This window comes from Tachysurus vachellii, chromosome 4 (assembly GCF_030014155.1).
Source record: "Tachysurus vachellii isolate PV-2020 chromosome 4, HZAU_Pvac_v1, whole genome shotgun sequence".
Lineage (NCBI taxonomy): Eukaryota > Metazoa > Chordata > Actinopteri > Siluriformes > Bagridae > Tachysurus > Tachysurus vachellii.
In genome coordinates, this window is record NC_083463.1 from 9,856,057 (window position 1) to 9,880,775 (window position 24,719).

The 24,719-nt window shown below is 37.7% G+C and overlaps 1 protein-coding gene across 8 annotated transcripts in view; it reads left to right on the forward strand.

Annotated features, from left to right (window-relative positions):
* Positions 1-24,719, forward strand: part of sgip1a (SH3GL interacting endocytic adaptor 1a) — a 57,665-nt gene that overhangs the window by 27,188 nt on the left and 5,758 nt on the right. The window contains exons 2-22 of one of the 8 annotated variants that reach the window (XM_060867628.1): positions 2,069-2,132; positions 2,578-2,599; positions 2,877-2,951; positions 3,934-3,996; positions 6,071-6,125; positions 6,323-6,504; positions 11,764-11,775; positions 12,648-12,672; positions 12,755-12,884; positions 13,024-13,109; positions 14,280-14,366; positions 15,072-15,146; positions 15,321-15,986; positions 17,312-17,436; positions 18,293-18,446; positions 19,031-19,087; positions 21,519-21,578; positions 23,159-23,270; positions 23,427-23,582; positions 24,006-24,138; positions 24,292-24,494. In XM_060867628.1, the coding sequence (XP_060723611.1) occupies positions 6,080-6,125; positions 6,323-6,504; positions 11,764-11,775; positions 12,648-12,672; positions 12,755-12,884; positions 13,024-13,109; positions 14,280-14,366; positions 15,072-15,146; positions 15,321-15,986; positions 17,312-17,436; positions 18,293-18,446; positions 19,031-19,087; positions 21,519-21,578; positions 23,159-23,270; positions 23,427-23,582; positions 24,006-24,138; positions 24,292-24,494 (2,309 nt within the window). In that variant the 5' untranslated portion in view covers positions 2,069-2,132; positions 2,578-2,599; positions 2,877-2,951; positions 3,934-3,996; positions 6,071-6,079. The remainder of the gene's footprint in view (positions 1-2,068; positions 2,133-2,577; positions 2,600-2,876; positions 2,952-3,933; positions 3,997-6,070; positions 6,126-6,322; positions 6,505-11,763; positions 11,776-12,647; positions 12,673-12,754; positions 12,885-13,023; positions 13,110-14,279; positions 14,367-15,071; positions 15,147-15,320; positions 15,987-17,311; positions 17,437-18,292; positions 18,447-19,030; positions 19,088-21,518; positions 21,579-23,158; positions 23,271-23,426; positions 23,583-24,005; positions 24,139-24,291; positions 24,495-24,719) is intronic. The other 7 variants (XM_060867620.1, XM_060867622.1, XM_060867621.1 and 4 more) reach the window with 7 other exon arrangements.

Here is a 24,719-nt window from a genome sequence, read left to right on the forward strand (position 1 = left end):
TTTTTATGATTCTCCTCACTTCCTGTTTACTGTGAAGCCATGTTGTTGTAGTTACGACTCAATAAGATTAGGCCTGTTTCTAATTGTTACTGCATCCGGCACGTGCACGCACACGGAGGATATTACGCCAACGTATCTGTTGGTAATAGAATTTCTGTAAAGCCGCTGTGTGACGATGTCTGTTATTAAAAACGCTATATGAATAGAATTGTTAGGATAGATGAATACAGTGGAATCAAATCATTTGTATAGACAAATACAGAAGGTGGATATGTTGCAATTAACTATGTTGGATTGCACTGTTACATGTGATATGTAACATTTCTTATTTTAATCATGCACATAATACCTGAATATCTGCTTATACCCTCTCTGCAGATGCTTTCTGAAAAAGCACACCATCATGAATTCACTTTTTTATGTGACATTGATTTGGGCAAGTCTTCAGGTTGACATCGCCTCTGGCACACTGACTCGTACTGCAGCCGTGTGTTGATCTTCAGTGGGTGTGTGCAGCAGGCTTCACAGCAGGGAGTGGGAGAGACGGCTGTTTGATTATCTTGATTTGCTGTTTGATTCAATCCTCCAGGGTCTCTGTGGGCCTCCTTCTTTCTTCTTAAAGCTTTATACAAGTCCCAGGCTTCAATGCATGTTGGATTAAAATTTCTGGCCGTGAATCAAAGTGAACGTGTGTGTGGGCGTGGGTGTACGCATGTGGTCAACCGAGCTGCGTGAATGAGACACTGCTGTGTGAGATGCAGATATAGTAGCCTCTTATTATTTCCTGCTTCATTTGCATGCATTCTGAAATCCTTATTCATTTTTATTGGCCTTTATTTCAATTATTTTTATAATTTACAAAGCAAAACATCAAGATTTATTAAACGAAGCAGTGATTAAAAAAAGAAAAGGATGTGAAACGCCCCTATAGTCAGAAGGATTAGTATTGCTTTATGCACCAGATGGGATTTTCTGAAGCGTGGGGAAATATTTAGCAAGGATCAATAAAGCCAGTTGTTGTGCAGCAGATCCCCCTCACTTCCCAATTCCTGGCTGGATTGATGTGTGCCAGACACTCCTCAAAGCTCTGTGGAGTATTTAAAACTTTGATTTGGAGTACTTAAAACTTTGAGTACCCAACTTTGATATACAGTACTTCATGTTTGGTCGTTACAGCTAATCCCAAATGAGCCTTTTTATAGCTTATGTTCCCGGCAAATGACGTGACCAATATCTGCAGACCAGCCTTCTGTTTCTTTGAAAGTGTTTATGATTAGATAAGGATCGTTTTGGGATTTTGCTTGCTAAAAATGCTATTTACAAAAAGCACAGCTGACACATATTAGCAGATCGATTTTTTTATGGGAACATACTGTAAACAATGACAAGGTGGTGTCTTGTGTCTTAATTCTAAGCGGCCCAACGTTTTTCAGCAGTATATTATTTCTCTTCTACTTAAGCAGTTGCTAATGCTAAGCATTTTTTTTAGTTATAAAAGAATGCCACGTACTGTTTATCCATTTATAGTTACCTTTGATGCTGAGTCATTGAACACTAGGTCTTGAAATCATTTATGTTTTAGCGTTAGTCAACTTACTACTGACCTTTAACTTCAAGAAAAGATTTTTTACATCTCTTTTTTAATCATAATCCTCAGTTTAAATGCAGCACCTGGCAAATTCTGGTAAATGATTAACATAAACATAATTTGATTTTGTCTATACAAATGCAAGCAGCTAGTTTATTGTTATTGGAAATTAATCAACAGCTTCTGAATCAAGAACTCAACAGATCAAAAGCACTCAGCAACAGAAACAAAGCACTCAGTAAGACTATAAATATCGACACAGTGTGATTTAATAATGCATGAAGGCCTCTGTTCTGATCTCTAAGGTCATGGGTCAGTCTCTGCTCATCTTTATGAACTGCCATTCATTTTACAAACACATACACACAAAGCGCAAGTCTGTCACTGCGAGTAATGTCTGCTTAAACCCCTTTGAATCTTGTGTGTATCTGTGTTTTCTGCACACTGGTAATCTGAGTTCCTCTTTCACTTTATCTGCAGGACTGAAAAAACGTACCAGGAAAGCCTTTGGGATACGGAAAAAAGAGAAGGACACTGATTCCACGTAAGTTGAATTTTTTAATCCAGGATACTAAACAGACTTTATAAGCTGATGTATTGCAGGATATTTGAAGTGTATGTGGAAATTAAATCTCTAACATGGTTCATATTTGTCCTGGTAAACTGCAATGTTGTCCATTAATCAATACCTAAGCAGATTCTCTGCTAGACCACTGAATGTGTCATGGCTCTAAGCTGCTTAAGTGGAGTCTCTCTGCACAAGTTGATGATAGAAAGCACGCTTGAGTGTTTTAGGAAGCATTAAATCAACAAAGTGAGACTTTTTCCTCAGTCCATTATGGGTCAGCAACTCCAGCTGCAACCCCCATTCTGTGTCTGCTTGAGTGTATAAGTGTGTTTGTGTTAAAATCCAGGGAACAGGAATTTGAGTGTAAATCTGAGTTTGGAGAGCAGGACACATGTGTCTCTTTTTCTCTTTTTCCTCACAGAGGTTCACCAGACAGAGAAGGAGTAAGTAATTCTTTGCTTTTGTTTAAATAAAGTATATGACCATTTTCTCAATAGTTACATTTCTTTCTTTATAAATAGCTTTTAGATATCATTTTGGTTAACCTTCATCTTGCATTAATGGTATTACCTTTCCAATTTTTTTCTTTGCAAACAATATTTAATATTAAGTGCAAAAATCTTTAGAAAGTATTAAGTAGCTTAGTAGTTATCAGGTTAATGATGAGGTTTTGAAAGCTGAAGTTTTTTTATTTTCCTGTTCTTTGGGCCTCCACAACAGGACGAGCAAAAGATTAAATCAGCAGTCATACAGTAGGAAAAGAACAAGCTAACAACCTCCACTCTTTACATTTTGGTATTTTTCCTCCTCTGAAATGCACAATTCAACTTACAATGCCATGCATAAATATTCACTTCTTTGATTCAGTAGATTTACCCACTCTGGCTTTTCTGGGTTATAGCCATTCTAAACCCCACATTTAACCAAGTCTAGAGGAACATTTCACACATATAATATAGAAACTCAGCTGTTTACCTGGAGTTATAAAACCCTGCTTTACGACTAGATGCTAAGTGACAGACAACAAATTAAACAGTGGTAGTAGTTGAGAGAAAAATATAATATTGTCACATTTTCTTACCTTTGTACATCTCAGGAGGCTTAAAACAGCCTAGTAGGATTTATGTGGCAACATTTTATTTCCACTGATGTGAATGCATGAGACAAGCTGTTATTTAGTGCATTTTGCCAGACAATCTTATCAAGAGTGACCTACATTTATCTCATTTATACAACTGAGCATAGAAGGGTTAAGGGCCTTGCTCAGGAGCCCAACAGTTGCAGCTTATTGGTCCTGGGATTTGAAGACCTGATCAGTTGCCCAAAATGCAAATAAGAAGGTTAATTCAGCTTTTAGGAATGTCCAGTAAGAAAATTCAGATTATAAATTTACTCACACCCATTTCACACACTTTATTCAATAGTATATTCCTACTCATTGTACTCACATCGTCATGTCAGTCATTGCATTCACGTGCCATATTACCTCCTTATTTTGTCTATTATTTACCTTATTTACTCCCTGTCTTTCCCGTCTCTCTCTCTCTCTCTCTCTCTCTCTCTCTTTCTCTCTCTCTCTCACTCACTCTTTTTCCGTACTCTGTAATAAAACATGTAAATAAACATGTCTTAGGTCAAATTTTTACCAGTCTAAAACAGTAGAAATACTAAAATGTGTATCTTGTTGGTAATTATAAAGTGCTGATGAATATAATGTTTACTGGATGTCTGATAAAATAATATCATGTAACAGATTTCTGATCTGATTCACTCATAGCCACAGAAGAAGAGCAATGGGGCTCCCAACGGATTCTACGGCGAGATTGACTGGGACAGATATGTAAGCAATTAGATTTGAATTGAAATGGAGACTGAAATAAAATTGATTTTTTTTCAATATTCAGTTTTGTACTAAGGTTTGCATAACCTTTAATTCAGTTAAGAAGACAGAAATTTAATTTATTTTCACAGAACCTTCATTAAAAAATAATGAATTTTGCAATTTATGCTGAAATAATAAAAGTTAAAAATGTAAATAATACAATTCAAAAACCTTTAGTAACTTTTATGTAACCTTTTGCATTTTTTCTTTTCAAAATGTGTTCTTCACATTTTCTGCATTTAACTGAAAAAACCCATCTATAGCGAATATCTTCATATAGCTTACTAGGCACTTGTTAGGCCTCTTATGAAAATGACTAAGTTTAGAATACTTGAAATTACACTAGAACACAGAAAGAAAGTTATTAACCATTTACACAGAACATTTTTACGTGTACTATTTTTAATCCCTGCTCTTGCTGCAGGCTCACATTTTATTTTAAACACCTTGGAATTATATTACTTGTACATAAATTGTACAATAGCAGTGTATGTCTTTTGTTATTAAACTACGTACACTCCTGAACAAAATCTTAAGACCATGGAATATATTACAAGTATTCACACTTCCCACTAGTGGATCGTAAACAGGTTGTAAGTATTTCTTCAAAATGCCAAAAGAAGAAACAAGAGCAAGAGGCAAAAAATAAAGAGTAGGCAATTTATTGAAAACTGCATTTAAACTCAAACAGGCTGGTCATCAGCTGATCAAAGGTTTAAGACCATAGCCTTGAAAAGTTCAAATCTGTGCAAAAATATGGCTTTAATGTCATTGTCCAGACACGTGTCATGATCTCCTGATGGCAAAATCAGAAAGGCTTTCTGTTTTTGAACTTGGCAGATTGTTGAGCTGCACAAGCAAAGGCTCTTGCAATGTGCCATTTCTGCCAAGGTTGGACACAGTAAGATAGTCGTCTTAAATTTCTTAAAAGATCCTGAGTTATGGGTCAAAAATATAGGTGGTAGACCCATAAAAATTTCACTTGCACTGAGCTGGAGGATCCGACGGGCTGTCTGTGAAGACGCAGGTAGATCCTTGACCCAAATTAAGGCCATTACTGATGCTAACTGCATCCCTAAAACCATAGAGAAGGGCTTAAAGCAAAAATGCCTTTGAAAGCCACGTCTCCTCCAACAGCACAAATTTGCAAAGCACAATTTGCCAGGAAGCACCAAACATGGTGCATTGAATGATGGAAGAAAGTTTTATTCTCGGACGAGAAAAAATTTAACCTGGATGGTCCTGATGGCTTCCAACAATACTGGCATGACAAAGAAATCCTGCTGAAGATGTTTTCTACCCAGCACATTAAAGGAGGCTTCATCATGATCTGGGGTGCTTTTTCCTTCAATGGGAAAATGAAGGGGAGTCAAATGGCGCTGGCTATGTGGACATGCTGCAGTAGAAATCCCTCTTGACTGAGGTCCCCTGTCTGTGTGGTAATGACTGGGTCTTTCAACAGGACAACTCTGAAATTTACAACGCCCCCCTGACAAAGGACTTCTTCCAGGACAATAACATTGCACTTTTGGACCATCCTGCGTGTCCCTGATCCAAGTCCATGATCTAGATCTCCTGATCTAAATCCCCTTGAGAATGTTTGGGAATGGATGGCAAGGGAAGTTTACAAAAATGGACATCAGTTCAAGACTGTGGATGCCCTTCATGAAGCCATCTTTACCACATGGAGCAACGTTCCCACCAGCCTCCTGGAAACAGTTGCAAGCATGCTGAAACGAGTGTTTGAAGTTATCAGCAAGGACGGTGGGGCTACTCACTACTGAGTCGGTTTTTGACACTTTTAGTTCTGTTGTGGGTAATTTTGGGCTATGGTCTTAAACTTTTGATCAGCTGATGAACAGCCTGTTTGAGTTTGAATGCAGTTTTCAATAAATTGCCAATCTCTGATTTTTTGTCTCTTTGTGCAAATACTTGGAATGTTTTCCACGGTCTTAAGGTTTTGTTCAGGAGTTTATCTGTATCTGGCTCCAGTGAAATCACTTTAGCTGACTCTTACTGCTCTGTGTTGTAGAACTCTCCCATGGTGGATGAAGAAGGTTATAGCATCAGGCCAGATGAAGATGGTGATATCCTGACCTGCATGTATGCCATACGAGGAACCAATCCAGATTATTCTGCATCTGCTATACATGTGTGATAAATGTATAATAGCATCTGTTTTAAATGTATAATAAAGTCTCACAGCTTTTTTTTGTTCTGTTTGACCAATGATATGACCAACTTCCATGCTAGAATGCTAGTGCTTTTCTTAACAGCTAACTACCAACCCCTAAAGACAAATCCCACTTCTTCTCATCCAGTGAGTCAGAGGAAGAAGAGGACCACCGGAAAAAATTTAAGATCAAGATCAAACCCTTGCTAGCTGACAATCCTGACTTTGTGACTCCTTCGGTAGATGAATTAAAAGCCTCTATAGGCAACATAGCTCTGTCTCCTTCTCCTCTGGTGAGTCCTGCCTATGTTACCTAGAATTTGTTCTTAATTTGTCATGCTTCCTACTGTTTACCTATTTGCTTGCATTGTTTTTTTTTTATATTTTGATTTTCGCTTAGAAAAACTGTTTTTAGTTAGAGTAGTGATCGAGAAATATCCATTTTGACACTGATTCATACCAAGTTACATTTTTATTGAACTGGCACTAAAACCACTATATATAGGCAGTGATGGTACAGCTGTCTGTGCTGCTCTCTGATTAATGACGGTGTAGCTGCAGCTTTTGGACTCTTCATCTTCTACATGTCCTTATTTACTGAGGATCATGCGGACAAATCTAAAAGCAGTTTTGGCGACTGCTTGTATAGAGTAGAACCTGCGGTGTTTTACTGCAGGAGCCATGTTTTTGGAAGGTCAGGTGCTGTCAAGTGAGCTTGTTTTGTAGCTCTATAACAGATGATGATCATCATCAAATTATTACTTCTCACTCAAGGTACATGTTCATTCACGGAACTTGGTATGAAGTATTATTGGCGCAAAACATCTGTTGGAGTAAAACATATGACAGTGGAATTTGACCTTATTCTCCTTATTCTAAAAATCACAAAACATTTTGCTACAGTGAATTAGTGCAAAACACATTCAAGACATGGACAATATTTGCAACTCAGTATGTGAATTCATGCAATGAGAGATAAAGCACACCTGGTTTTTTCCGCTCACAATTTTTCATTTTCAACTTTTGGCCAAACAAAGGAGCTTCTTTATGCACATGTCTCTTGGTATTTGAAGGAGGTGTTCCAGGTGGTCCACTCAGACCTTAACAAACAATTTCTATGTAACACCTTCAGTTCTCTTAGTTTTAGTGAATGCAATTTCCTATGGGTGTTATGGTCAGGTGTCCAATTACTTTTGGAATTATAGTCTAGGTAACATCTGTAAACTATGTTTATTATGGATACATCAAAATTAAAACGTCCCTTTTGTAAAACGTCAGTTACAGCCCATGTCACAGTTTCTACAACAGATATTACCTAGGCATATGTAATTGGACTACATCAAAAATTGGTTATGTTTTGTTTTTTACTGTTGGCTGCATTTTTACACGCGACCCTGCTTTTACACCTTTTTCATTCCATGGGATTAAGGTTTACTCCATTTTAGGTTTGACAAGTCTGCAAGCGGTTCACTAACATTTGTAAACATAATCCAAAAAGGAGGCTTGTAATTCTGTCTTGATATTTGGCTAAAATATGGCCCTTGGGTGGTCATCTATTGTCTGAATGGGACAAATCTTCACAAATTTACAAAGTGCTGCCTACTGCAGAAAGCTACTTTTTGATTAGAAATCAAAGTATATTTTATGAATATATTTTTCAGATCATAATAAAAAAAAATTTAATATTTACTTTTTTTAAAATGTAAAAAGCTCAAATGAGCTTTTTACAGAATTTTTACAGAATTTACGAGATGTGTCTTCTGACTGACCTAATGCAATGGGTCTAGTGTGCAGTCTCAGGTGTGCTGGAGGACTGAGCGTTCTCCCTCAATAATTCAGCTCGGAAACTCAGCACAGTGACGCTGCATGACACAACACTGTAAGAACAGAAGCACGACTGTGGTGTGTGTCATATGCAGGCCACATCACTGAATTATTCACACACATGCACTGAAGCAAGAATCACTTCAAGATTAGGAAGACCTGCATTGCCTGCTTTCTTACTGTCAGGTTCAGCATACGCTGCATGGATGTTGCAGGTGTCGGTATTCTGAAAGATTCTGTATGTTCTCTACATCAACCAAAACAAAAAGGCACAATCCATGACACTTAATACTTTCTTCATACATGAACAGTCAAAAGCACACTGCTAGTAGTATTATTTAGAAAAGATAAGTGTTTGGCTTGAGCCAGAATTCAGTTCAATTCAGTTTTATTTGTAAAGCGCTTTTCACAACGGACATTGTCACAAAGCGGCTTTACAGAAAAAATAAAATTCAGGATATAAGTTATAAATTTTGCATGTATCCTAATAAGCAAGCAAAGGCAACGGTGGTAAGGAAAAACTCACTGAGACAATATAAGGAAGAAACCTTGATAGGAAACAGACTTAAAAGACAACCCATTCTCATCTGGGTGACACCAGATAGAGTGATTATAAATAATTTCTCTTTTATAACTGTGTACTCTATGGTCAAATTGCATAAGCAGGAAATATATTCTACTTTCAACCTGAAGTTTATCTTGTTGAATAGAGATTTCAAACTGTTCATGGCAATTACATTTGGAAACCTACAAACTTTATGATTTCTAAGTCCACTGTAAACAAATGTATCTCCAAGCTTTTCATGTAGGGTGATTCTCAGCAGCAGTGAGCAGCCTCCAAGTGATGAGAACCCCAGTCAGAATTAGGGCATCAAAATAGATCAGGCAGGTTCAGAGAGCAGAAGGGGTCAGGGCACTGTTATCTCAGGAAGAGCATGGAAGGGGGGGAATTTAGATTACAATTTAGAAAAAAATATCAATTAGATACTCTAAAAGAACACTTCTAATATTTAAAGAAGACATGCAAATTAAAAATATGGCTATTATTATTATTTTTAGAATAAAGACTGACAAGCTGTTCAAAAGTCCCACTCACCAAAAGGCTTTAGATATAGTTCATAAATACACAACTGAATACCCAAAATTCTTTAACCTATCAGTAACACATGATTGGTATAATGCGCATGCTCATTTAACCTACTCACTGTATTTCAGTGTGTGTGTGCATAGGTCAGGGTTTTATTTGTAATTTAGTGGGACATGGGACACTGATATAAATTGGCCAAGCAGCTTTTCTTATACACTTTTACAGGGATCAGTTCTGTGGTGTTGCATCACCACTCCAGGGTCCTGGGTTCCCAAAACCATGCCTGTAAATGATTGTCTATGCTATATTGCTCTGCAACAGACCAGTCTACCATTTAGTGTGCATTTCCACGATAGTCTCCAGATCCCCTGTGATGCTGACCAGAGGATACTGAAGAAGAAAGTGCAACATGTGTTTGAATTAAATTTTATACCGTTTTATTTTTTATGTTTATAAGTTATGAGTTAATAAGTTATAAGTGTTATAAATGTTACAATTCATTGGCCACCTCTACTTGTAACCATAGAGACAGATTGAGCATGAAATCTGACCAAAGGTTAACAGGCCTGATAAGCTAAACAAGAGAAACCCAGCTCTCGTTGTATTCGATGCTGTACTTGAAAACAGAGTAATAATATGTGTAGGCTGTTGTATTATCTTGGGAGCAAGCTGAATCGAGCTGAAACAAATCAAAGGCACAGGCTTTTCTAAATATAGCTCATAGAGGAACCATGTACTAGGTTGCAGGTGCTATATGAGATTTATTGATCAGACCTGCACTATAGTTAGGATTATTGCATATGGTTGGTCATACATTAAAGTCTTAACAAAGCTCCAAAAATAAACAGCTCCAATATTGTTGGACAACAATAATAATATCTTATAAACAAATCTGAACTGTAGTTTGAATTCTCACATAGGATGATACATTTATAACCGTCGCTGTTTTCTCATGTTCTTTCATTTCTTAACATCTATGAATAAGAGCCCATGTTTACTAGATAATAGATCATGCTATTAATACATTCATGTTTTTTCTAAATTGCAAGAGTTATGTTAAAGGTATATTTCATGCCATTTCATCAGCTGTAGTCCCAGGTCTATGAAACGATGGCTACACTAATGTAGTACCTCTGTTTCTGTTTTTTCCTTCTCCTTGTCTCTAATGCTGGCCTCCTCAGAGGAGTAGTCCGGTAAGATCTTTCCCCAAATGTCTCTTCAGGAGTGCTGTGTTCTCTTTCTTATTACAGAGGATTCATGGGCAGTTCTTTGCATGGTTCAGGGTCTGTTTGGTGCTTGAAATTAATATTAAGACAGTTATACATTCAGCCGAGTTTTCCTGAGTTGTTGTAGAGCCATTGTTTATGTATCCAGTTTATATATTTTTGTAGCTCTACATTACATAAACTATGTTACCTACATAAACTATGTTCATAGAGCTATTTCCTAACTAAATAAGTTATGGTTTGGGAGCAACAGGACATAAATAAGCCATGTGTTAATAAAGATGCATTATGAATGCATAAGCCGTGTTCTATGAGCAAAATGATACTCATAGAGGTACATGGCTTTCATAAACACTATTCATAGCACAACATGACACCTATATAAACCATGTTAATAGAGCTACATGACACTTACATGAGCTATGATTTTAGAGCTACATAACACATACATGAGACCTTCATAGCAACCAGCATAATCCCACATAAGTGTTGACAAATATAGGATTAATCCTGTAGGTGTCTAATAAGAATTTGCTACAAATTTATTTGGGAAAGAGTATATTTACATAAGTGGCCACATACAAATTAAGGTGAGGAAATTCTTCGTTCGTGATCAGACCATATCTCGGTCTGCTTTGTGGTTTTTCTGGCTTGATCTGTTTGAACTACACTGACTCATGTTGGTAATATTGCTAATCGCTATCTTGCTAACATCTATGGCACTGTGTAAAAAGAATAAGAGCAGCTGCTTAGAACGGATTTGAGAGTGAATAGGGAATCATATGTTGATTAATGCACTGTGTTCTAGATATCTGTTCTTACATACACATAATTTCTACACACCTTGTTATTTTCCAGATAGCATTCATATTACAGAGCAGCAACCTCATACTTGTCTTTTGCGATTATATTTTTTATTCGCCTTAATGGAGGTGGTTTGTATAAGCTGCTGTCTTTGTAAGCTGGCCCATGGAGCAGAGGGGAAAATAGCAGTTCTAATAAAAATCATTCAAGATTATCTGTGAAACAAAAATAATTGTTCAGACAAAAATGTGAACAGAAGGCAGCAGGGCATGAAACCTGCAGTTAGCATGATGATGGTAAGTGTCCTGCTGGCTAATAAATGTTCTTTGCCATATTGCCATGTTAGAATTTTTGGGTTAAATTTTGCTCTATTGACACTCCAAACCTGGCAATATTTATGTTTGTGCACCCTCACAGTTTAGATATTTACTGAATCCCTTTTAAACCTTAGGGCTTTTTTTCCTGAACCTTTTACAACAGCTTGAATGTTATTTTGGGTTTAAATGCTTCACTTTCTGTTCTCTACATAGAGTTTATTTTAAGAGTGTGTATTACTGATTTGTCACTCTCTGACCAGGTGTCTCTTCTCTCTTCCTTTTTGCTGGTCACAGAAACGTAGCCCGGTAAGTGTTTATTGTTGCTTTTTATGTTTCCAAATGCTCAAAGTAGTCCTTTAGCTGAAACAAACCTGGTGTTGCGAGGCTAAGGGTACTGTGAGTGTTTTAATAATTAATATTATAGTGCCATGTATGTGTAACAGCTGTGCTACACTTCAAGGTCATTTATATTGATGTGCTGTGTGCTGAGCACTTTGCTTGCAATATATTGTCGAACACACAAAAGTGAGCACAAAACTGCTTACACTACAATTGTACATTTTGTGAAAGCATAAGCTGCAATGAAGCACTATATAATGATGATAATAATGATGATGTTTAGTAGTAGTAGTAGTAGTAGTAGTAGAGATGTCACCACTTATACCATGAAAATATGATTAAAAGGTATGGGTTTTTTTTGTCCTAAAAGCTTAACTACATACAATTCAGTGACAGACATGAATTTCTGCTTGTTTATCAGAACTGACATTCATACTGTGTTGTCATTATTGTCTTAACAATTATTCCATGCTAGAATTTACATTTATTTGTCATTTATGTAAAATAGTTATAATAATAATTATTATTATTATACTAACTAGTTGTCTAAATGAATAAATTACTAGTATTAATATTAATATTAATATTATGGTTGTTGTTTTTGTTATTGTTATTATTATTATAGCAGTTGGAATAGTAATAGGGTTTGTATTATTATGAAATTATAAATGACAAAAGATAATAAATAGCATAGGGTTAAACAGTGTTCTGTCTTTAAACATTTGATATTTTACAAGATGCCAGAAAATAAGATTTTGTTTGTTTATTAGTGATCAATAAATGTATTAGTTTATTGTTTTATGAGTCATTCAGTGTTTTGTTTTTGTGTTTTATTGCAGGGTCTGGCAAAAAGAGAGGTGCCTAGTGAGTACATTTTTAAAAATATGAAAGGTCTAAATTAGTAAATAATCTTAACAAAAAATTTAGGCAGATGTTTTGTCCTTAGGTGTAGAAATTGAAATTGCACGACCAAGACGTTCAGTTCGCACCGTTACTCCAGCCTCAGTCCCCACACCTGCACCTGCAGCTGCAACTGCTCCTACACCCGTACCAGTATCGGTACCAGAAACTCCAAGGTAAACACACATACACCCACAAACACACACACACACACACACACACGCACACACACACACACACACACAAAGTTGTCACTTGGTAAAGTTCAGAGCTTCAAGGGTTCTTTGCTTTGCTTTTTCCTTCTCTTTTTTTCAGAAGTAAGAAATCTCCTGTGCCAGAGGATGCAATCGCCTTATTTGGCCCTCCACTGGAGACAGCATTTGAAGATCAGAAGACTGAAGGTATAAAGAGTAGCTGTTAGTGACTGCAAAGTTCACTAATCATTAAAGATTTCTGAATATTTCAGATTATTGTTGCAAAACAGATTGATAACCATTTAGTTATTGTCCTCTTCCCTGTTACACCCTTCCATTTATGTATATTTGTGATATTGGGATTTTTAAAGAATATAAGATGGGAATTTACTGTATTCTAAAATGTTCTAGATCCATTTGATACAATTCTACATACAGTAGTCTCACATCCAGACCACTAATTGTATATGTTCAGCAAATACACAGATTTTGTCTATAGATACTTCTGTTTGAGAAATATTTTATTTTATTCAGGAAAAAATAAGGCAAATGATTTGACTGGTTTACATCTGGGACAGAGGTGTCAAACTCATTTAAGGTCATTTAAGGGATATGTTACACTTAGTCCGATGTCAAGTGGGTCAGACCAAAACATCAGTTTAGTAGAGCAGTAACAAGTAGTATCATCAACCAGTTCTCTTAAACATATTCAATTCAATTCAATTCCATTTATTTGTATAGCGCTTTTAACAATTTACCATTGTCTCAAAGCAGCTTTACAGGAGTATGAAAACCGAAGAGAGAGAAAAAGAAATAAATATATAATAATTATAAGAAGAAAAAGGATAAAAATAATTAAATGAATATATACAATGAAATATTCAGCATTTGAGAATCAATTAGCATTTATCAGAATCCATTTTCAATGCACAAACGTATATATTTATATAGTGTCTATATATACACTCACTGTCAGAAAAAAACCATTGTGTGAGCAACAGTTCTCTGGGGAAAAATGCCTTTTTGATAATAGCGGTCAGAGGAAAATGGTCAGGTCCTAGTCCCAGGAAGGATATATTAACTCATATAGTCGCTCTAAAAATCACTCTGAGCATAAAAGCATTTCAGCAAGCTGAAAAGATCAAACCCTGACATGGATCAGGCTTATTTTCTATCTTACAGTGAGTAAGATCATTTAAGTTTATATCACAAACTCAAAATTTATTCAGTGAGTTGGAATGAAAAGTCATTGGTCCTTTCCTGACTCACAGGCTGTATATTTTGACACCTCTGGCCTAGGAGTAGGATATGTGTCTAAGCTCCATGATGGGTAACATTGCTCTCCATTGGTGTGTTGTGCCATTTTCCATATATTAGTGATGATAGAGGAACCTGAGGTTTGGGGTACTCCTTTACATGAGCCAAACCCAGACTCTTCTCTAGGAAGACCTTTTCCTCCAGGACGTAAGTTTCTGACAATGACAATGTGGCACGGATTGTGTCTCGTCGGGATCATGATCTCTTTCCTTCCATGTTTTCCTAATGGTTGTATGAGCAAAGAATCATCTGGGAATGTGGTTTTCATTAACGTTTGCTTTTTTGCAAGCTCCAGTAACCCACTAATTTCACAAATCCTTAGTGAGGACAACTAATCAAACTCAGATCCCTAAAGGCATCCAGTTTAGCCCATGGCAATCTCTTGTGATGACAGTTAACTCGATGTGGCCTAAGTTAACTACTATGTAACACTATTTTATATAGCCTTGGTCAAATAAACCCTGGATATAGGTAGGTGGCAGCTAAATGTCTGTATAAAACTATATAATAAACGTTTATCAAGCTTTTATATAGTATATTTGTGTTTTCTATGTTTAGTATTTTTGATAAAATATGAGATGGGTTGAGGACACCTAATCTCACTCTATATGATATTATTCAGAGAAAATTGGTCAGGCCACAGGGAGTGAATTGTTATCCTCTGTGAGTTACTCATCCCATGTCCCAGCTCCCCATTTACTCCTTGCACCCAGATTTTAAAGTCTTGCATATGCATGGTACTTTGGGCTTGGAATGGTCTTGTTTTTTTTTGAGCTAGTAGAGTGTGAGCATAATGTCTGACCACTAGGGGCGTTTGAAAAAGCTTGCTCAGTCACCCTGATGTCATTGCAGCACTCCCTCCTCTTCCACCCAAGAATGTGCCGACTTCTCCCCCTCTGAGCAACACTACAAGCCCAGATTCCTCCGGTAAGCCCCGTGCTTCATCCTCATTTGGATGTTCCTCCCTTCCATTTGTGTCTTGTATGTATTCCATATTTCTTTATGGAATATGCCATTTCACAAACTCTGAGCACTCTAATTCATATCTGATAGCGTTTTCTACCTGTAATGTTTTCTTCAATTACTCTTGACATGATGCAGATGTGAAAGGTGAGGACACTTCAGCAAACCCATCCAAACCCTCTATAGCAGACCTGGACAACATTTTTGGCCCAGCAGATTCCCCTTCACCTGGTGACATTGCTGCAGACAAGTGGGTCTGCTTCCAGGATGAGTCACCTCAAAGACCACCAATACCAGAAGAGCCAGCCCCTCCTATACCAAAATCTCCACCTCCTCCTGAAGAATCTGCCCCTCCTCTTCCACCACCAGAACCACCCAGAAACACCACACCTTCTCCTCCAGCCCCCATTCAATCACCCAAAGATCCTTCTCCTCCAAAACAAGTACCCATTTCTCCAGATGAGGTATCCCTGCCTCCTCTAGATGAACCTCTCCAGCCTGATGCTGAATCAACTCAGACTATTCCTGATACAGAGGCAAAGTCTGGCTCAGTCAAGTCTCCACCTAGTGCTCTGGAGATAAATGCACGTACAATCCCCCCACCCCTGGCCCTTAACCAGGAAGATAAGAACAACCCTGAGGAGGGCAATCGAAAAGAGGATCAAAGTCAAAGCAGTACTTCACCCAAAGAGATTGATCAGGGCACTAGATCAACACCACCCCCTCCACCACCACCCACATACAGGGCAGTGGTGTCATCTCCTGGGCCTACACCTGCAGTCATGAGTGGAGGAAGTGGCAGTGGTGAGTCATAGCCATGCATCATTAAAAATGAACAATTAACACTTAGTTAATATGTACACTTTGTTTCAAACTCTCAGTGGAAGTCATTAGTCATTGGCACATTTAATAAAGAATGACTAAGTCTTAGAGCTTTGATTATTTAAACACTAATACAAAGTTATTCAAACATTAATGTTAATTCTGAACTATAGTGAGTTTTGAGTCAGTTCCAGATATAGTGATGAGGTTCAAATTGTTTAATATGGTCTAAATCAGTATAGTGTTTTAAAATTCACTTGGACTAATATATTTTTCTAAATGCTTTGCCACATGAAAAGTAAAAAGAAATCTTTTAGACAGTGAGAAGCCTAGGTGTAAAGAAATGATTTTCCCCGAATTAACTATTGCAGAGAACATGACATGGTTTTGCTGTTGTGTTAATTACTGACGATGTAGAATGATGCAATTTCTTATTAACTAAAGACACATCATACTTTTTATACTTATGGAGTTACATTTAGACCTGACATTATTAATATTTTTATTATTAAATTATCGATTTATACAAAGATCGTAGCATCTAAAAGGAGACATTACCTTGAAGCTTTTCTTGTATAACTTTCTCCTGAAGTTAATAAAGCAGAAAATGCAGCTTGTTACCAAGAAACCTCAAAGCAAAAATTCCTTCAAGCTTAAAGTTTCCTATGAATAGTTTAGCTCTGACTGCTGATGAGCACTGACGTTAGAGGCTCTTTCCGTAAATGTTAAATAAATTTTACCACAAAATACTTTCCCATGACAATTCTACATTTGTCTTTGTTCAACGACAATGTTGTTTTAATCTATGTAGATATTATTTGTTTATTAGAGAGAGCACATTTTTGGAAACGTTTTTGGAAACATGAGATTTGCCTTACAAGCAGAAGCTCTGGCCATGTAGGTTCGAGAATTCAACAGTACTGTGGTACAACAGTTATTAATGGCACTCTCTAGCTAACATGTTAGAATTTTGAATGTTCAGATAAACATGGAATAGCGAAACAGGATGAGTGTGATATCACTGAGCTAGCACAAGTAGTTGTGGTAATGGAACAGTCCAAGCATTGGTCCCACCAGTCATGTCTTAAATGATAGGTTCTAAATAATTTCTCACCAAACCAATATAATACAACCATAAGCAACATTAACATTGTAGTCTGTTTCATCCTGCTGAGGGTTAAGGATGATGTACGTATATTGTATGTATTTGGCTGATCCAAAATGTGTTATAACTATTTGCAAATGTCTGTAACGTCATGTTATGTCCCAGCTGAATGTTGTTTTAATGAAATGCCCTTGATATGCAGGCTCATCTTCCCCTGTACGCCCTGCTACGCCATTGGCTGCCAGCAGCCCCCCTCCTCCCCCTCCTCCTCCACGGCCGCCCTCCCGTCCCAAGCTGGCTCCTGGGAAAGGCAGCATAGGGGAAGCGGTATGTGATAGCACAAAGCTTCTGAAACACAACAACACAGTTAGCGGTGGCACAGGTCGTCTTTACTTGAAATGCAGGAAGCCGTTCTGTGTGTCAGTGTGTTTTAATGTTACTTTGTTCTCTTGCTCTGTTTGTATTTATTTTGTGCTATTTGCACATAGTTTATAGTAATATACAGTAGTATATCTGATAGCTACGTATCTGGCAGTTTAAAGACTGCTAGTTTAAAAAGTAGTTTATGGGTGTTTCTCTACATAAGTATGCAGTGTTCCTGAATTCTGGAAAAGAGCCAAAAACGGGGGTAATAAATTAGACTTTGGCTAAAACTATTTTTTTTTGCCAATAGTATAATAAATATTTTCTGGAAACGTTTGTATTTTATCGCAAATCTTCTTAAAGCAGTTTAACTAAAACAGTAGGTAAAAATGTCAGTCTGCCCAATCTTATCTAAATCAGGTGTTATTTCCTCACATGGTGAACTTCAGAAAGCTATTGACTGTGCATCTACTCAATGTAATTTACAATCAGCTGCCAAAATGTTCACAATTTCCAAGATCACCACACAAATCCTTAGATCTCCTGGAGCTGGTTTAGATTTGACAGGATGTACTATACTTTAAATGACTACAGGCGAGCCTTTTGTCCAGTACACATCTGCAATGTCTGTAGTCAAACCCCATAAAAGTTACATTACCAAGCTACTGATTAAAACTAATCCAACTCAAATAATATTTTTGTGAAGGAAAGTGCAATTTTGGATTTTGTTCCGATCTGCAGATTAAGTTTCACTCGGGAAAAGACACAATATTGATAGGACCCACACTGATGGAATCTCTTCCTTTTCCTCCCCAAACAGAATCGTCCCTTCAGCCCTCCGGTGCACTCTTCAAGCCCTCCGCCCTTGGCACCACTGGCCCGAGCAGAGAGCACCTCCTCCATCTCCTCCACCAACTCCCTCAGTGCTGCCTCTACGCCCACTGTTGGTAAAGAGCTCTCCGTGTCTGTGTCAGGTGTGACTCCATTCTTCCTGCTCTGTGTGTGTATGGTTTTGCAAATTGAATTGGTTTGCAAAATCCAACATGGCTGCTTAGCTGGTTAGATTTTAGTCTAATTTATTTTCTTGCAGTGTTACTGCAAGGGTTTGGTTTTGATGTCAGTATTTCCCTCCAATTGAGTGTTTACTGTAGAAAAAGAATGAGAAGCTTTATGATTTTAAACTGAAATTGCTCTGGAGGGTAATTTGGATTTTGTTTCAGGGTGTAATGCAATACCTCAAATTTGTGTAAGTGACAGTATATTGCCGTAAGCAGCTAGGAACATAACACACGAGTTTGAGTCCTGATGAATTGCAGTATATCTGCTAGCTTTTCCATGCCATTCATTTGAGTATTTTTTGCTTACCTCCTTTCTATTCATTTGTCATTTTGAGTTTAATGCTATGTGTCTGTGCAGCATGACCCTGTCTTGTGTTTAATAACTATTTTTTTTCTTATAGTGTTTGTTGTTTTGATTTGAATTGCGTTTACCTTTTGTTTCTGTTTTGACGTCTGTCTCGTCTTGTGTTTCGGGCTGACGTTTTGTCTGATGTTGGAAGATGACGTTTTTGTAGGCAAACTGCCCAGCTTTGAGAGGCGAGCTGACCTCCTAGCAGGTACGGTATGGGCCTTTCCTGATTCGGTGGATGATTCGGTTAATAGAAAAAAATTTATACCATGGCTTTCAAATGCCTGTGTTACCTACACTGCATTTGAACCAACTGGCATAGGTCATCTTTAAGACTTTGAGCCTGTTGAACAAAATTAGTAAATCAATCGGCCATACTAGTATGTATTAGTGAGTTCATCTTTGTCCTTCTCCATTATTTTTTCTCAAAAAGGGAAAAAAGATCCCCTACAACATATACACACCACAGGTTCAACATTAATGTCAGCCATACAGAGGGCAGAAGCAGCTTAAACATTTCACATCAGTTTTCCCCATCCTCTCATAATTCACTCCATTTGCCTGAAAAGACATGCATTCATAGTTCATCAAGCGCACGCGTTTGTCAAAACATTGCCGACACTGACACTCGAAGCTCAACTGTGCATCATTCACAGTGTGTCCAAGGAGCATCTGTCTCCCAGGACACCCTTCAGAACCTGATTGAGACCCTCCTCCAGCCAGACGCCAGACACACTTGAGCACAGTCAAGGCCTCTGTGAGTTTGACGTCTGGCCTGGAAAGTAGCCCAGAGAGCAGCAGTGCTCATCAGTATGCTTCTCTGCACACTTCTGAGACTGAAGTGCAATTTAGACATTAGACCTGGGTTTAATTTCCGATTTTCAAGCATTTTGTTTACGCCTGTGTGAAAATATCAGATTCTTGAATGCCTCTTATTGCAAAGTATCACTTATAATACGTACATAAGTATGTAACTTAGTGATCCAGCATTAATGTATTCAATGTTAGAGATTTAAGCACTCATGTACATCGCTCTGGATAAGGGCGTCTGCTAAATGCTGTAAATGTAAATGTAAATGTAATACATTTCAGAATGGAAAAAAAACTACCCACGTTGCTTAAGACTCTTAAACATGAAGTATACATGAAGTATAAAATCCTCACATTTATCCTATGGTAAACCTATTTATTATCATTTAGCATTGAAGTAAATACTTTCTTTTGTAGTTTAGTCAAAAATATTTTAGATTGACCAGTTTAACTTTGCTCTGTCACTCATTAGTGCCCCCTGTTGTCCATCATTCACACAACAGAGTAATAGTTTCCCTTCTCTACAGTCCAGACCCATATACAGAAGCAAAAATGCTTGCACTATAGCCATAACTTGTCCTAGGAACAGAATGATGACAAGGCAAAAAAAGGTGTTCCATTATAAACTAGGCCAGTTCACACTGAAACCACCTGGACTTTAATTATGTTGGCTTGTAGAAGGCAACATTATGTTTTTTGCTTATTCTTATTAGACAAAAATATATCAAGAGTAACTCCTCCTAGAGTTTTCGAGTCACATGCACCAAAATCGGATATATCGTAAACACTGGTCTGAAGTTTGTTGCTATTAACCGAGATCCGAGTTCCGGTACTCACGGTACCAGGTCTCAAAATGGCCTTTTTTGCCATAGACACCCATTATAAAATTTTGAGGTTTATAACTTGGCAAGCTTTCGAGATATCTACACCAAAGCCGGCCACTTTCTTTAGGGTGTTACTCTGGACAAAGTTTTAAATTGATGTACGGACTGGCCTTTCGGTTTTCCCCCAGCCCCGCCCCCAACATATACCTAATCAAAAAACTTTCCACAAGATTGACATGTGACATATCAAAACATTCAGAACAATGAGGGGAACTACCTCACAGGTATTCTGATGATGTCATGTGACGTTACATGCAGCCCCGCCCCCAAAAGAAAAATTACCACAAAATGAATGTGCTATATCAAAACACTCAGCACAATGAGGGGAACTGTGTTATGGATATTCGGATGACGTCATGTGACGTCACATGCAACCCCGCCCCCAAAATAAAAAATGACTACAAAATGGACATGTGGTATATCAAAACACTCAGCACAATGAGGGGAATTGCGTTGCGGGTATTCGAGGGATGCTCGCACATGCTCGTATCCACTTGTCTCCAAAAGTATTGGCACCCTAGAAAACCGGCCTTTGGGAATACTTGCTCCGACAAGCCAACATCAAAGTTTGTCACGACGAACTTTACAAATCTAGTTCATTATTCATGCACATATAAAGTATGTGATCACATGGATATGGGCACTTTATAAATATTAGTCATTTATAGTATGATTAATATTTACAGTTTTCATACCAAGCAGAAATTGCACAACTGACACAGTGTTTGAGTAAGAAATGTATTGAATAACATTATAGTTCATGTATAATGCCCCATGTGTAAGCTCTGAATATTTTCTGAATGACAGCCTTCCCAACTTGAGCCCTTTGACCTTAAGTCCCTGGCCCCTTCTCTGTGATGTTACTCATGCTAGTATCCTTCTCTTCCCCTTTCCCCTACACCTTCCCCTTCTCATCCTTCTGCCTTCCCTCCTCCCCTCACACAGAGACAGACCAGCCCTCCCTCGTATGGTTTGACAGAGGCAAGTTTTATTTAACCTTTGAAGGTAAGTCAGGCTTTTTCACCCAAGGACAAAGTGCGTACATGCACTCGAGTCTTCTCTCCATCTCTCCAACCTCATTCTCGTCCACTTCTCCCTGCATCAGTCAATCCTCCATCCAGCGCCTGCTTCATTTTGGTCAGCCAGTGCCTCCCTCTTGCTCTCCCACTCTCCTCTGCATCACAACGTTCATCTGCTCATGTAACACAGCAGCCTGACCTTTCATGGGGAATCATGCATTTTCATGTTCTGGCACTAACCTGTCATCAATTATTAAATGCTTTTGTGGCTTTAATCTCTTAGATTTTTGGCCTAGTCAGTTCATATAATAAATGCATGTAATTAAGTTGCATTTAATCTTGCTTTAATCACCTTATCATCTTGATATTTGTGTTTATGGGATTTATTGATTGTACATATGCTGCATTTACACCTTAACCGTATGTGTGGAAATGCACTGAGTTTCCATTTATTAGTCAATAGATTGGATTGCTCAGTAAACTAGGATGTCAGTGTGTATGTAGTGTAGATGTACTTATCTACAGGATTCCAGATTTCTTGTGATGAATGGACAAACTAAAGAAATAACGAATAAGCTAATTAGTGGACAAGTAGCAAATGATTACACAAAAATTATTTTCTTTGATGTCATGTGAAAATTAGGGCACAACAATTAAATGAGTTTTTTTTGTGTGTGTTACATGTTCACAATAGGCTTGAAAATCTAATCCAAGACTCCCAGAATCAGGGGTGTCCAATCTTATTTCCAAAGATCCCTTTATTTCTATTGAAACCAAGTTCAACTGAATAAATACTGTAAGTGGAAGCAGTTGTTGCTCCTGCTTGACAGGAATGAAAACGTGCACCCACTCCAGCCCTTTGTAAATACGATTGGACGCCATAAAGCATAACCCTTGACATTGGTATATCTAGTAACTCATCAGATATTACAATGATTAAAGATTGTAATAAGTATTTAAAAATGACTAATTTTCTCCCTTTTTAAAATTAATTATTTAAAATTTGCACTTGAATAGTGAAGCCAGAAATATTTTTTGCGTATCTGCTCCAAATTTCATGTTCGTTAAAAGAAAAACACAATCCATACAACGGCTTTGTCCATTTAACAGCTGCAGTCCGTTAATTTGCGAATCAGCTTGTATGATTTCTGTAAGTGCCTCCATGACTGACTTTGTAAACATACAAAGCTTTTAGTAAATCACGGCCTGGGTTGCCAGGTTATTCAACATCCAGATCTGGTTACCAATAAATTGCCAACTCTGCTAATAAACTTAGAAAACCTCTACAGAAAGATGAACTTTAAATCTGTCTCCCTAATTCCATGTAAGGCAGTTAGTTTAAGGTGCATGTAGAGCAAAGAGTAGAACCAGTAGAACCTACATGTGGAACTAAGGATAAGTGATGTATTTGTATGTTTCTTTATTTGACCGTCATTTGTATACGATCAACATTGGTCATCTGTTTTGTTTTTTTACTTAGTTTTTATTTTCTTTTATGTTTTTTTTCCCACTGTACATATGTGTCTCTTATATTTTACTTAGTGTGTGTGTATGTGTGTATTCTAGGCTGTTCTCGGGGCCCGAGTCCCCTCACCATGGGCGCCCAGGACACCCTGCCTGTGGCTGCAGCATTCACAGAGACGGTCAATGCTTACTTCAAGGGAACTGATCCCAGCAAGTAAGGACACTGACACATTCAGTAAACATGCAATGATCTAAATAGAATATTAACTGTGAGGACAATATTGATGTTCAATGAGGATTTCAAGCACAAACATTTAATAATTAACAATTACATGCCCACAAAATCTTAATCTCGGTGTCCGTCTTTAAGGTGTGTGGTGAAGATCACGGGTGAGATGGTGTTATCCTTCCCAGCTGGCATCACCAGGCATTTTGCCAATAATCAAACACCTGCAGTGCTAACTTTTAGCATAACCAACTACAGTCATCTGGAGCACGTCCTTCCTAACCCGCAGTTACTGTGCTGGTAAATGACACTTTTAACATACTTTTGATAATTTATATATTCCCAACCCTTTACAGCAAGGACAATAACACACACTAGATATTTTTAGATTTCTCACAAGTTCCTTTTTGACTTCATTTGATTAAGACTGTAACATTTCTTGCTCATGTCAAGCATTAGTTGTATTTGTATCTTTTTTGGTTATTTACTTATTTATTTGGTTTATTCTGACTTATTGTCTTATTGCTCTAGGCTTCAGCTCACACCTTTATCTTTTTTTTTCTTCGAGTCAGCTGATGGTGACTCACTTATGACTAATCAGCAGAGCTTATCACATTCAGTGTCAGCCTCATACGCAGGCTGTATTTTCACACAGTAGCACTATTTGAAAAAGGGGGTTTGACCATGTATCTGTGTTACATTGTCCTGCCATTGCTCCCATAGTGACACCACCCAGTCCAAACCCAACTCTAAGGAATTCTGGGTAAACATGCCGAACCTCATGACCCACTTAAAGAAGGTATCCGAGCAGAAACCTCAGGCCACATACTACAATGTAGACATGCTGAAATATCAGGTAAAAACCTTTACTTGAAAATGTGTTACTGGTTTTATTTGCAGTATGGGATTTTTTTATGATTAATAAACACTTTCCTTGACAACAATGATAAGGTATGTGATCTAATCTTAACTATATTTATAAAGGCCTCAATGTATTTGTGTGTATCAGGTATCAGCGCAGGGTCTTCAGTCCACTCCTCTGAACCTGGCCATGAACTGGAGGTGTGAACCCACTAGCACTGACCTGAGAATAGACTACAGATACAATGGCAATGCCATGACCACACCTGTGGCTCTCAATAACGTGCAGTTCCTTGTTCCTGTTGACGGAGGAGTCGGTCAGCTACAAGCTGTCCTTCCTCCTGCTGTCTGGTAAGAGAACAATAACTAATCTCTTAATCTTTACTTTTTTCTTATAATTAAAGTCTTTTATGCTGTAAGGGTGCTTTACTATGAATTAGGCTTGGTCATATAGGACAAGTGGTTTGGTTAACACTTGAACACACCAGTATTTTATGTTCAGTGTGGGCATTTGTGAAAGTTCCCTAAATACCATACCTCTTAATTTTATGTACATATTGCCGTTTTAACTTAAAA